This window comes from Pieris rapae, chromosome 8 (assembly GCF_905147795.1).
Source record: "Pieris rapae chromosome 8, ilPieRapa1.1, whole genome shotgun sequence".
Lineage (NCBI taxonomy): Eukaryota > Metazoa > Arthropoda > Insecta > Lepidoptera > Pieridae > Pieris > Pieris rapae.
In genome coordinates, this window is record NC_059516.1 from 6,131,384 (window position 1) to 6,146,934 (window position 15,551).

Sequence of the window (15,551 nt, forward strand, 5' to 3'; positions counted from 1 at the left end):
CATCCTTACGGCTGACATCATTTTGTGCCATCCGTCCTAATAAGAAGCACTACATTGAGGTATGTACTCAGGACTTAGTATAAAATTATGCATCGACGGCCACCGAACCGTTCTTTGTGATACATCACGGCTTACTTCATTTGTATATACGCTGGATGGGGTAAAGGGCGGCCACTGTGCTTCGCCATTGCATCTAGAGCCACATCAACCCGATGGTTAGTGCTTCTATTTAAGAATATATTTATATATATATTATATATATATATAATATATATATATATATTATATATATATATATATTAAATATATTATATATTATAAATTGGTATTTCAACAATTGAACGACCATTGCTAACACAACATTGTTGGTGTTGTTTTGGTTGTATTTTTTTTAATGTTTCCGGTAATGCTACGAGCTATTGATAGATATTATATTGTAGATATTGATAGAACAAACCTACAATCACCTGAGATCTATTAGCTTCAGATCCCAATTAGCAACTAAATATTTCTAATTTATGGATGTAGTAAACACATATAACACGGAGCTCCAAAGCACAAGATAAATCGCATAGACACGATTTATTATATTTTTTTTGCATTATTTATTTCATATAATAATAAAATCTACATCTAATTTAATAAATAAGAAATCTAAGATGAGATAAAAGAATCTAAATTAAATATGAAGAGATTTACTATAGTAAATATATATATTTTTCTTACAATCGGAAAGTAGAATTTCAACAAACAGAAAGCCTACCAACTTTAAAAAAACGCTGACTTTGACAGGTGAATTTTCGAGATTTTTTTTTTCGACCCAGGTCTATTAAGTAAATAACCATAAAATATTTAAACTGTCATCCAGGGATTCCATCACAACTATTGATGAAAACCGCACAAGAACCGTTCGGTGAGTTTATCACTTTAATTAAAAGCTACAGTTATGGCACTTCATTTTATAATCTATGGAAGATAATTAAACCTACATTCGATATCAACATTTAAACTTTCATAATATAAATAATATATAACTATAGGTAAATAGTTGCATACTTTTAGTCTCCCATAACGGATGGAGTAGGGTGAAGGCAAGGTAAGGTTAGGCTTAGTGGTTAACAGAGATGTATAAGGCCATGTCCATTCGGTGTTTGCGGCGAAATGATAATTCGGGTTAGTATACACAGAACAATCACGTCTTAAAATTATTCATTAAGGCTGCATCATACTGAAAAAAGTCTACACAAAAAAGTAAATTTCGTACTTTTAACCAGTATAACAACTTCTACAAGCAGTCATCAGACCGTAGTATAAATAAAACTACATCTATGAAAATTCACAAAAGCGTTATAATTATGACCTATTTACACTACATTCAATGTAATTTAATGTTTTAATGCTGCCAAGTTAAAAGGCAACCCTCAACATTTCTTGAGAAACTCTGAGCTTTTTAATGATGGTACTATTTTAAATTATTTACTTTTATATAAAATGTCAAAGTGCCTCGTTATAATTTGTATTGTACACGAATCTATGTGTCCATCAGCTCAGTCGGATACCCATCTTTAGGCCTTGGCTACGAACCGCGTTTGAGTCCCAACTCAGATCAAGCTGAGTTTTCTTTATATGTACGAAAGAAAACGCCCGTCTTATACCGAAAAATCGATGATGTGCGTTTTGAGGTTGATTTCATACTTGATAACACATTACATAAAGTGAAATGATATTTGAAACAGCAGATACATATTTGAAGCACTTTGTAAAGAAATGATAATAGTTACTGCTAATAAATAACATACTAGTCGATTATTCAATAAACAGATCTTCCTGCAAGGCAAAGTTTATAATTTAAGTTAGGATATAGAAAGTCTAGCAATAGTATTAACCTCGTTACAAAAGTAACCGGAAATAAACGCAATAATAGCAAGCTGTAGCAAAGTAAAAACTGCACGAACTGTTCCCAATTCTCGTAGCAACTATAAAAGGGAATGGACGATCCAATTTTATTACCACCAAACTAGCGATGAGCCAGAAAATCTAACAAAACACACTTATGTCCGGATCTTTATTGAAACGAGGTTTTAACAAGATTACCTTAACAGTTTAATCAAGGGAGTATCGGTTTTTTGATGGAATGTAAGTATTACATGGTTTAAAATAATACTAAAATGAATTACACTGCTTGCGTACCTAAATCTCTTGAATCAGTTTACATAAAATTCTTTAATCCATAAAACTAAATTTTCTTAGCATAATATTCCTTCTGGAATGTATATGTATGCTCTAAGTAAAATGAGACTTAATAGAAATATTACAAGAGCTATTGAAAGTTTATTTATATGTGTATTATTAAAAAGTATACACAACGAAATTTGCAACGTTGAAAATATATTCCATCAGCGAACAATATTGTTTTAACAACATTTTTCAACTTCGAACATCTTATATTTTTAATAACTATTATTTAAAATCGTAACTGGCCCAGTCCTGTAGGTGTCATGTAGCTTTTAAGCTTATCTATATAAAAATAAAAATGAATCGCCAAACTCATCAATTCGAGTATTCTTTTAATTAAATACTCACACAATCAATAATACACACAAATTCACACACATCCCTATGTGGTTTCCTTATGTATATATATTTTTTAATGTTGCAACCTATTATAATAATTATTGTTTATTCAGCATAAATGTTCTCCACTTTTTAAGACCTTCTGTCGATCCGAAGTGGTGGAGGCCTCATCACCTGTAACACCTACAGCCTGTTTTTAATTAAAACACAGCTTTAGCTGGAATCAGTCTTACACAAACAAGCATTTCCCTCAAAAGAAGAAAGACAATAATTTATATATAACAATAAAAAACTGTATCTTGTTTATCTGTGAAGTTTTTCTGAGAAGAATAAATTAAGATTAGTATTATTAATAATTTATTCCTTGAACTCTGAGTATGTGTTTTATAGAGAGTCGGAAAAATAAAAGAATATTGAAAATTTAGCTTTATTTAGTACTAGATTTCTATAAAATGTAAACGAACAATCGCTATGGGATAACATAGCAAAATATGTAAAGCTACTAAAATATAGGGTAAAAATATCCGAGAGCGATATGAAGCTTGTAAAACATAAATATTAAATTATTTTGACGTAAAAACTAGAAAGTTCGTATTAAGATCTATGCAATTAGATTTCACTAGCTTATGAAACGAGTAAACAAACCTAGTTAAACCGTTATTAAATTACGTACTTCCGTTAAAAGTAATCTTATGCCAAACTTAACGTTTACGAAAATTACGCGTGTAAAACAAATATTTATATAGATAACTATTTTTAAATTACATTTCAGAAGTCAGTTGTAACGTACAATTATTGAGGCAAAGTTCCGGCTCGAAGTTTACTGGAATCCGGAACAAGCTGGAAAGTTTACGATAAAATGTTTTGGAAACAAGTCGAGTTCATTCAACTTTTATTAGGGCTAATGTTTTAGAAGTCTGTCGCTTCTGCTCCAATTAAGTTCACATCTAGATTACACAACTAGGTTTAGTTTGGAAAATACGACTATCATAAACTTGACTCCCAGACTAATGACAGACAATGTCGATGTCTATGATTGGCTAAGAGGAAATTCTATATTGTAGTTGCTATTTGAAGCTGCTTCTTAAGCCAAAAGGAATTCTGTATTTTTATGAATAACTTAGGATAATATTGAGAGGCATTTTACTACTAAAGTTAAATTATTTTAAGAAACTTTCAATATTATTTATTGTAAAATACTTTAGCGTAGGATCATTACCTACTACTGACTACTGTCTTAAGTTCATTACGACATTAATTAAGTGTCTTTAAATAATACATTCATAATGACTTATTTTTCTATAAACCCTGCGCGGCATACCATGCTCTGATTTATCATCATCGCATCAGAATTTACGTGAAGTTAAGTAATTATTTTGGGAGCTTTAAAGCGTCTGCAAAGCAATACGGCCGACGGGAAGTGTCTGGGAGTATTGGCGACTTATTTTTAAGGATATTGCCATATAAAAATCAGCTTGGAGAATTTACGTGAGGTAAGTAATGTTTTTATGTCCCTTGATTACCTGATACCTGAAAATTGATATGAGCAAGCTAGCAAGTAGGCATGCGTTCTTAGTACATACTAACACTACTCAATCATCCACATTTCCTTCGTCAGAAAATACGTGATGTCTGGTGGCCTTGGGATCTTGGACTTATAGGGTGGACTAGTGACTTTAGACTTCTAACATTGTGTTTACTTGTATAAGAGAAAATATATAATGAATCTATAAATGACACCGCACATCAAAAGTAAAGAAAAACATTATCCAAATTCAAACGCACTGCATCATAGACAATTATATATGGACAGCACTACGACCTTCCAACAGTCTACAATGTTTCTCCATCACATTCTTTTTCGTTACATAACATCAATACAAGAATAATAAAGATTCTTATAAAAATATTACATGAAGATAAAAAATCCATCTGAAGAGATCTGAGTGGGCCTCCCGCTGATACGGAAAAAGTCGATAAAAATGTGATAATGTTAAGTATAGATCCAATTTGTAAAGCAATATAAAGAATAAAGTATTTTCTATGAAAGAAAATTCAAATAATATTATCTACTTCTGAGGTTAGGCGAGCAAATTACAGCTGTGGAACAATGTAATTTTCTATCTGTATGCCCATTTAATACTTGCTCATATTACGGTTAAAACATCGAGATAATGGCAGGTATGCTTTGGAAATTGACTAATATCACCTACTTGCCTATTAATAAAAGAAGAAACGGATACAGCATTCTAATATCAAGCCCACGTACGATACGTAAGGTAAAAGACGCATCTCTTTTGAAACTGTTTCTATTTTGTTTATAACTTTAAATATCACAAGCAACAAACAGAAAATAGTCATAAAAATCATTCGCTATGTTTGCAATACGCAATAATTTCAAAATTTCTATTAGAATGCAACATATATTTATGTTTATGGCCACATTCTTCCGTTCTTGTAACTAGAATGTGAAATATATCCACTGTTCTATCTCGGCCAACACACATGCCTTATGCACAATACGATACGATTCCGTTAGGAATTTTTAACATAATATTATGATTTAGGTATTTAATTAGTTTTAAAATTACATATTATGTCTGAATAATAATTTTATAATTACGATTCTATATTCCGCTGATACAAATACTGCAACAGCTAATTGTTTCGACTTCTTCTCTACTCTATTTTAATTAATCCATAAATCTATATTATAATAAATATATGGTTCTTGGCGTCAGACTGCATTATATTTGCTGTTTTTCTTATAGCCAAGCAGGTGATATAAAAATAATTCCAGTTTGTAGTATTATAAACAAAAAATAACAAAACTATATAAAATTATATCAGCAACCAAATGATTTTGTAAAGGCTCTATAATTGTCCTACGGAGCAAGACCAGCTTGCTTCCCAACATTCTTATCTTGTATATAATCAATCCTCTAAGACGCCAGCCACACCAAGCCGGCAGGCTGCCTGCGCCGGGGCTAGACCCGGTATTTTGTCGGGCTTAGCTCCGTAAAACCGTCTCGTATTCGCCCTTAAGATGATTTGAACGCACGACGCTTGCATTTACGAGAGAGAGACACAATGATCAAAGTACCTATATATATAAATGTATTAAATTTAAATTACAAAGTCGGCTCATGTAAAGTGAAACTGTTTGTGGTGCGATAAACGGCAATAGTATTTGTGCGTGTTGCTGCGGGCGATAGACGAAGCGTCGTTACATGGGTAGTCCTTTAAGAACAATAGCTAGCATATTTGTTGGGTAATATTAAGCATAAAATAGTTTGTATCAGTATGATAAAGCATACAATTTCCGCCCAATGTTTTGTGTGTTATAAGCACCTCAGTACGATTGATATAACGAAACGATGCAACGTTTAGTATCTGTGATTAGACTAAAAACTCTGTAGATCAAATAATCAAAATTTTATTATCTTTTCATAATTCGACTATGATTTATTGTTTTTGATAATAATAATATAGCCTTCTATTAGAAGGTTAAGAAAAAACTATTCTAATATTTGTATATTGCCGGTTTTTTGCAGATCTGTTTGCCAGTCGGCATAGGCCTCCTCCACCCGTTTCCATTTATAACTTTCTTGGGCCACTGTGTTCCACATCTCTCCTGCCACTCGTCTCTCGTGATAGTCACATATGTTTATTTATGCCACCAAAAATGTATTTCGATTTTTCCGTCTTCCATACTACATATGTTACCCAGATATAACACATCGTTCTCTTATTACCTTTCTTTATCACGTTTTCATAAGGTCTTAGTTGATATTTAATTAAATTAAACTTTGAGATTACTTTTTGTTTCTTAATTAACATTTCTTTTGACTTTATTCGTCGAACTTTTCAACTTTATATTCTTTTTTAACTTTATATCCTGCCTTGATTTACTTCGACAGGTCGTGTTTGCGTGTTGTTTAAACAGTGGTGAGACGTATGGTATAATTGTTGGTAGGTCTTCTTGTCCATTCTTCATCCTTGATTTGAGACCAGTAAATATAAATTTAGAAGCATATTTTTTCCTGATTTTAATAGTATGGTGACTGGTCGAACTTTAATTCGTGTATGCGGTGATGTTAGTTATTTCTACTATGTATTTGCGTATAGTTCATAGAAGAATGTATGTAACTATTTCACCATGGCTACTTCTGATAGAGGACAAATATTTTTTATTATTATTGATTATTTGTTAATTACTTAATATTGTTTAATGGTTGACGCACCTTAAAAACATTGTGTAAAACAAAAAACTTGGCGAATAAAAAGAGTAGTGGAGAGTTTATTGCCTACGCTCTTCATTTGAGATCTGGCAGTAAATGTAAAGTTAGACGCATTTAATGTTTAATTCTTTATTGGCGTTCATAAGTTTACATTGCGTTACCTAAATTATTAAGTTATATAGAGAAGAATAAATCCAAGAGTTTTAGGTTGTAATTCATTTTCTTATAAGAATTCCCAGAAATGGACCAATCCTTTTTATTCGCATTGGTTTTTGTACATGATATTTGTCGTTTCTTGCTTGATGAACTCTTTTATGTATATCTACAATACATCGACAGCTAAGCCAACCTACAGTAGTATTCTTAAAAACTAACTATTTTTTTTTTCAAAGTACGTATCTGTTTATATTCATCTCATCACTGACAGAGAGAGACGTAGGTACAAACGAAGATTTAGTTTCTATGAAAGACTAGTTTCCAAATGGTTCGAATCGTTTGAAAGACTGCTTTAGTATAAAGTGCGATGTTCATTTAGTGTATATGAATAATGATTGGTCTTTAAACTGAGTCTAAAATCTTTAACTGTATAATGATGGCAACAGAAAATCTCGAAGACGGAAGCTGCATTGGTGGGATTGAGTTGTAAGGACCTCGAAACAATAGGTGTCTGAAATTGTAAGCACTAAGCATGAGTTACATTGCAATTATGAAAGATTCTAGCTTAGGCTAAGACTTATAAATAATTAAATTACTCTAGAAAATTCATTACATACAGAAATAATAACTGAACAATATAATTTTGTTGATTATCAGCAATATATCCTTGCTATGAGTAAATCACTATTAAAGCGTGCGGCGAATGTGGTCGAAACACTAATCGCTTGCACAGTACTGAACTGATGCATTGTTGTGCCCAAGCTGTATCTAATGTAAACCTATTTTAAAGCCTGTAAATTGGTTACAGCATAAATTAGGTATCCGATTCGCTTTTATGAATGAAATGAAACTGACAATAATAATAATAGTCTTAATTTCCAAAAAAAAATTTAGAATTTAGGAATAACCATTTAGGTTTTGGTTTGTCCACCGTTGGACATAGGCCTCCTCCATCCGGTTCCACTCGCGTCTGTCGCGGGCCAGGCTTGGCCAGGTAACCACGGCGACGGCGATAATGTCATTTGCCCAGCGTAGGCGCGGGTGTGCCTGCGGCCGGCGCGCGTCCCGCAATGCTGTCGATACCAGTGCAGCAGTCTTTCGCTCCATCGGTTGTCACATTTTCTTGCAGTGTGCCCTGCCCAACGCCATTACAGGCGGCACACCATTTTAGACGCGTCTATTATTTTTGTTCTTTGTCGTACCGCTGTACTCTTTATCCTGTTTCTGAGACTTAAGCCTAACATGCTCCTTTCGGCTAATCGTTGAAATATTTGAATTTTCTTTATTAATTCAATTGTGATAGGCCATAATTGGCAGCCGTACAATAGTGTAGGTGTCACAACAGAGTCCATCACCTGAAACTGATAAAAATTTAAAATATCTTTAATTTCGGCAATAGTTCTGGGCGTAGGGACCTACGACATTGACTGACTAATAGGGTTGATTGGCGGTATCAAGTCGGTTATGCAACTTCATAAAGCGGTGTGGACTTCAATATTGAACTTGTTTAACCAAATTTTTTCAATATCACTAGCACTGATGTCGCTTCGGACCGCGTTGTAGCAAAACTTAATATCAAAGTAGTAGTACTGGTACCGGGTGGAAATAGATCCCAGGCAGGTTTAGCATTATATAAAGAATAAACTTTATTAAATAAACTAGCAGACTCGGCCAAGCGTTGCTGTGGCTAAGGTTTTTGTTATATTACATAGTAGTAAATTAATCAAGGGAAACCGTAGGAGAACTTATGTGAAACGTTGGTACCACGACACGGACCTAAACTACCTTTAACTCAGCGCCATCTGTTAGAATTGTATCAAATAATAAACAAATGTTAATGTTATCGTAATTTTAGTAAGGATGCCTATTTTTTTTGAAAATGAAATATAGCCTATGTCACTCAGGAATGATGTAGCTTTCCAACAGTGAAATAATTTTTCAAATCTGCCAAGTAGTTTCGGAGCCTATTCAATTCATACAAACAAACAAAAAATCAAACCTTTCCTCTTTATAATATTAGTATAGATAACAAACGCTTTCGGAGTAAATTTTCGCTTGGGGCACGATTTGGCTGGCTCTGCTGGGTTGCTTGCATGAGCGCTTCCAATTATCGTAGAGGATCCACTTATAATAATGATTCGATTTAAAGTGCCTTCATTATTATGCTGGTTGAATAACGTACAAATTCTTAAAACGCCGGCAACGCACTCGCGAGCACTCTAGCATCGAGTGTCCATGGGCGGCGGTATCACTTAACATCAGGTGAGCCTCCCAGCTTCCGAAGTTGCTTCAACTGCTAATATAATTTAATCGCTAACACGGCAGCCTGCAGGTAACGCAGACGTTTTAATTCTTCGTTATTAACTTTGGTCTCCGGCCGTCCACGGTACTTATTTTGCAGATCTATATTTCCAGAACGGAATCGTTGGAACCCAAAAACGCACTGTGTGTTTTCTTTTGCGATACCACCGCCTTACACATAATAATAATAATAATAATAATAATAATTTATTTATTGCACGAATATGGTATAAAATGTCAAGGTGGTACAATTGTCAGTCGTTCGCATATTCTGCCACACACAGTGGCGCGCAAATTTATCTTAGTTTAGATTTTACATTATTAGTCAGATTCATATCAATTAAGTCAATTATTATACATAATTAAATTTATATAAATTACCATGTCTCACACAAATAATCGTTTATTGAGTAGTACGTTTTTTCTAAAAGTAATGCACTAAGTCGCTTTTTAAAGATTCTTGTCGGAAGATCTTTAAGTTCTTTCGGTAATCTATTGTAAATTTTAATTGCCATACAGAAGGCGTTTTTCCGAAATAATTCTAAATTTATTTTTGGCACAGCCAATTTCTCCCCATGTCTACTACTTACTACATTCGATTTAAAAATATGTATATTTCTGTGTACGAACAGGGACATTTCTAATATATAAATACATGGAAGAGATAACACTTTGAGTCTCTTAAATAGAGGCACGCAACTATCGATGCAATTTGCTCCACAAATTGCTCTAATACATTTTTTTTGGGCCTTAAATACCCTATTCACTTCGACTGAATTTCCCCAAATTATAATTCCATATCTAATTATAGATGCAATATATGCATGATAAGCAGCTAATACCGCAGCATGGTTAACAGTTTCCCTTAGTCGTTTTAACACAAAAACAAAACGGACATTATAAAGGAAAATGAATAATTGCACGAGGGATGCCTTACTCAAGCTGACATATTTGAGGTCAAAGTGGCTAGTACGACAAAACGTGAATTTCAAGGACCTAACATAATGATCATGAGAAATAAATGTGTGCAGCGTATGTGTATTGCATGAATGTGTGCAACAGGATGATATCTTGGATTATCGTCGGTATTTGCCAATGTCAGTTTACTACCTGTAGTTGTGTAGTGCAGTGTAGTCATATGCACGTTTAAAAATTTAATCTAAGTTTATTACGTGAAACATAAAAACACAAGAACAAAAAGTAATATACGATCGGATTCCTGGAAAATAATATTCAGTAAGTATTTTAATTTGATATCGTGTTCAAGTATGTATCACTAGATTTTCTTATCACTTGAACAGTTAGGTATTTTCCACTATGCGATAACCTTATATCACAGTATGACTTCAATAATTTAATTGATTTGATTTAAAATTTCTTTACTTACAGCTGAACGTATTAATGGTTAAGGCAACAAAATACGTCGTCAAAAGACATTTTCAAGGAGTTCCCAAAAAGGATGACTTTGAACTTGTCGAATATGAATTGCCGCAGCTGAAAACCGGTCATTTCGTCGTGAAAGCGGAATGGATCAGTGTCGAACCTTATTTTAGAGCCTACAACTATGGTACACCAACTCCCTACGACCAGTTCGGCTATCAAATAGGTACAGTTACAGAGTCAAAGAACCCAGACTTTCCAGTTGACTGCAGGGTGGTTACTCATAAGGGATGGTGTGACTACAGCGTGGTTACCAATTTAAAGGAAACCTTCAGTAATGTTCATATATTGCCAGATTATCAAGGTCTACCCATTGAGTTGGCTTTGGGAGCTTTAGGCATGTCTGGAGTCACTGCTTACTTTGGGTTTCTCGAAATCTGTAAACCGAAAGCTGGCGAGACCGTGGTTGTAACAGGAGCAGCAGGTGCGGTGGGATCTATTGTAGGACAGATTGCAAAGATTAAAGGGTGCAGAGTTATTGGATTCACTGGCTCCGATGACAAAGTGCAATGGCTCGAGAAGGAACTAGGATTCGACAAAGCTATAAACTACAAGACTGCGGATGTTAATAAAGCTTTAAAAGACGCAGCTCCAAAAGGAGTGGATTGTTATTTTGACAATGTAGGCGGGGAGCTGACTGCTGCTATTTATAAGCATATGAATTTGTATGGAAGAGTTTCTCTCTGTGGTTGCATTAGTTCGTACAATGAGGACCCAACCACGTATAAGACAACATCACTGCTGCCGCTAATCTTATTCAAACAGCTAAAAGTTGAGGGTTTTTTAGTAACCAGGTGGTTAGAACCAGAAGGCAGGGAGCCAGAAGCGATCACTGCTCTAGCACAGTGGATAAAACAAGGCAAGATAAAAACAAGAAGTCATGTAACTGAAGGGTTTGATAAGCTATATGATGCCTTTGTCGGTATGCTCGCTGGAGAAAACACGGGAAAGGCTGTTGTAAAAGTTTGATAATATGTTATTATTGCAACTGTTTAAAAAGTAAGTATTGCAAACTATTTGAAATTTACTTGTTATGGAATATGACTTGGTGCCTATGAGATTTAAAAATGATCATAAAACAGATTCAGAAATCTGAGGCCAGGACCTAAAGAGGTTGTAGCGCCACTGATTTATTTTTTATATAGATAATGGTGTATCGTTTCTATAAGTAAGTATTCAGTATTTGTTTCAAGTCATAATTATATTCACGATTGTTCTGACATTACCTACAGAAGTGCCTATTTAGATGTCATAAAGGTTAAGGTCAATGCAGACTTCAGAAGAGAACGTAAAAATAAAATTTTAAAATTTTACGTTCATTGTTGTGTAACAACTTTATCTTACTGATTGTTAATTCTATCAGTCGATTTTAATAAATTTGGCCTTGAAACATAGAATCTTAAGTACGCGTTTATCACAAATCAGTAATTAATATCTAATTATTATTATGTAAATTTAAAAAGAAACTAGTTTTAATGTTTAAAATATTGATAACAGCAAGAAAGATGGTAAAGGCAAGAAAGTATGTGGGAAAACAATGTTTTCAAGGACTTCCAAAACGCGAAGATGACGAATTAGTTGATGATATTTTACCAATAAGAACGGGTTTTTTTTTTTAATTTCAATAGATAAGTATAGATCGTTACCTTCATGTCTACAACCCTTTCCTACAAGTGGCATACGACCAGTTCAGTTCATAAATGATATTCAAATGGATAAAAAAATACTAAAACAAAATTATATCGTTTCATTAAAATTCGCTGCTTCGTCTCATATTGAGTTAATTGGGTTAATTAAACATTAAAATGGAGAGCTAAATGCTTGAATAAAATTATTTACAGAAATGAGGGGCATCTTCACGAAATGTTCAATGAATTTTAAACATTGTTTCGGAATAGTCCAAGCCAGAAAAATAATTTCAAATGATTGTTGAATAGTTAAAACCCTTTTAGTAAATAATTTAGTAATTCACCTTGAGCAATTAATTGGTACTAAATAGTTTATTTATTTTATGCTTTTTATGAATTCATTTTATTTGTTATTCGTTGGTAATTTGTTTAGACTTAGATTTTGTTATGTTGGAATCTAGAAAAAGGTGCTTATAATATAGTACGTTTAATAAAATATTGATCGTGTGTAATTTATAAATTACTATACGCTTATTGTCATTATTAGTTTCCGTTTTTGAGTATTACTGTGATTTTTCTTGTTTTAACTTTTTTGGGTTGTATAAATATATAGTCGATGAGGATCAATAATGTAAGTATAAATGCTTTCTATGTAATGAAGTGCGTGCGTACAAAGTACACATGTCAGAAGTGAAACTTCTTTGTAAATTAATTATTGCAAAGGTTAAAGCCCCAATAGATGATCGTACCAGTATATGATCACTCCATGTATTTGTCTATCTATATTCACACTGTTTACACACTTGTTACATAAATTGGCATTTAATTGATCTAATATGTAACTACTAAACGAATACATTAACCATTAGCGTATATTTTCCACGATCTCCCTTTCTCACTCCCTCTCAATCGGTCTAAATCTCTCCGTTTTCTTCGACAAAAACGCTGCACATCTTCGTGACGTTTCGTAAAAATTTTACCGTCATGCGTCTAAAGGAATATAAAATTGAAATCATTAATATAGAATCTATATACTAATTAAAATTACATGTACGGTACTTATGTTTAATATAATTGTACATAAAAGTGCTATTAAAACCTATAAGACTGATATGCACTGTCCTATAATTTGTTATTAAAACGTCTTAAATATAAATTGTTTTAATGTAACATCGCAAAGCAATTAAAACTACAATAAATTAACTAAACCATCCGTTAAGAGTAATGACTAATGCGGTTTAACACTAAATAAAACAGAGTCCGAACATTGGCCAAAAACTTTGTATGGACAATTTGAGCGGGCTCCAACAAGACAATGGGTATGCCCGAAAGCGTTTTACGTCTGCCAACAACCACAATAAACACGCTTGGCAATTTTGTCACAATTCATTGGACCTTATCTTGACCGCGAAGCCCATATCCCGACACCGGGCAATTATAACAGAAGCTACTCTCTCGAAAAACATGCTGACCATCGTTGGTTTTGATAACAATCACTTGGAGGCTTGAAGCAAACCCGTCAATGTACGCAATGAATTAATTATATCAAATATAAGATCTAGATAAAAGTAACGTGGAAATGGCCATCCATAACGAAACACGATCGTACCGATTCGTATCTATTTCTTAATAGAGCCGAACGTCTTTTAGAAGACAATCGTAACAGAAATTCCATGAATAATTTTGTTTCATGGTTATCTTGATCTGCTTGACATTTGATGGGGGTATTAGGATGACAAAAGGGATATTAAACATGTAAAAGAAATGTGAGCTTTATCCTATGTTAAAATGATGTTTGTAACTGAAATTTTGTTAGGTTAATAATAATTTTAACATTACATTTCCATTTAAATATCATAAGTTGTTTAATCCATTTTATAGTTGATATTAAAACTAAGATATAATGGAAAGCTTAGAATATAATCTTAACGTCATCTCTGCATAAATATAATGAAGGGATAATTGTGCTACGTTCCTTATAATATACTTAAAAGTAACAACAATTTTGAGGCTTTCACAGTGTAACGAGTCATCTGAGTTCAATTCGAGGTGATAATATCATAAGTAATGGGACATTTTAGTGCCCATTAAACTCTTGTCTACCAGAAAAATGTCAATAAAATTAATCAACTTATATTAAAAGTATGTACGTAGCAATTGATATTATTGTATTATTATTGAACTATATATACGTGGCATATAACACAGCTATCTCGGTAAAGCACTTTTACATCAGGATACATGTAATGTAGGTACTAAAATTTGAGTATGTATGTAAAAATGAAATAGTCAAAGGAATATTGACAATTGTAAAGCTAAGCCATTTTCTAAATCAAAGCTGTTGTAATTGTTAAAGGACTCCGTTGGTTCTTAGTTTTTTAAAGTTGTTTAACCCGTAAAAGAAAGTATCGAGACGTAACAAGACCTCGTTAAAGTTCAGCAATTAGCAACGTCAGGCAAAAACTAGTGTCTGACAAAGATTCTAGAATGTAATAATTAAGAAATGAAGTCTCTAAATACAAGTGACGTGACAATTCCTTTTTCTGAACTTTTAAGTGTAGCAATCTCTTAATACAATCTCTTACCTACATATTAGAGTATTGAGATCTGCAAGTAATAGTAGTGTCAACCTGCCCCGAAACTGTTTGAGAGTTATCTGGAGTCTGCAGTATTGTTTATCAGTGACATACTTTAATATTTAGTTCACATGCTTATAGCCGAAAGGCCCATGGGCATTAGTTCCAAATGTCGTAGTTAGGGAAAAACTTTTATTTTTGGCATTTTAAGTACTTGCCGTCTCAGCTAATGTGCCCGTTTTTATGTTGGTCCGAGAGAGCGATATTCAGAGATATTACATAAAACGGGGTAAATCTATTATTGAATATATTTGTATAAATTTCTATGGTAACCTTGTAATTAAATTTTCTACAACTCAATGATTAATCTTATTTTAATACCGTGTAAGTTTAATGAATCGACATTTGGTTTTGTGATTTAATGTAAAATACTATATTTTTATTTCGAATTTCATTTTAATTGTTTTCAATTTAGTCTCAGGAAATATGTTCATGTATATTAATTCCGCGCGTAGCTCAGGTACCTTTTTGACTTAGCCGTGACGCCATCTTATATACTGAATCCTTTTCAATCCTGTGATATATGCATTTTCAAAATTCCATCTTACATCTTTTTCCAATCCATTTAGGATCTC

At 33.1% G+C, this 15,551-nt stretch overlaps 1 protein-coding gene across 2 annotated transcripts; it reads left to right on the top strand.

Annotated features, from left to right (window-relative positions):
- Positions 1-10,370: 10,370 nt before the first annotated feature.
- On the top strand, positions 10,371-12,996 carry LOC110992174 (prostaglandin reductase 1-like). 2 transcript variants are annotated; one of them, XM_045629224.1, is made up of 3 exons: positions 10,371-10,508; positions 10,662-11,711; positions 12,554-12,996. In XM_045629224.1, exon 2 carries the CDS (start codon positions 10,674-10,676, stop codon positions 11,679-11,681), a length of 1,008 nt encoding a protein of 335 aa, XP_045485180.1. In that variant the 5' UTR covers positions 10,371-10,508; positions 10,662-10,673; the 3' UTR covers positions 11,682-11,711; positions 12,554-12,996. The 2 variants fall into 2 exon arrangements, with proteins under 2 accessions (XP_045485180.1, XP_045485179.1); XM_045629223.1 differs by having other exon boundaries at positions 10,662-12,996.
- The last annotated feature ends 2,555 nt before the right edge of the window (positions 12,997-15,551 follow it).

What these genes read in the sequence shown, in the direction of transcription:
- LOC110992174 (XM_045629223.1), top strand. Translation starts at nt 10,674, where the DNA reads ATGGTTAAGGCAACAAAATACGTCGTCAAAAGACATTTTCAAGGAGTT.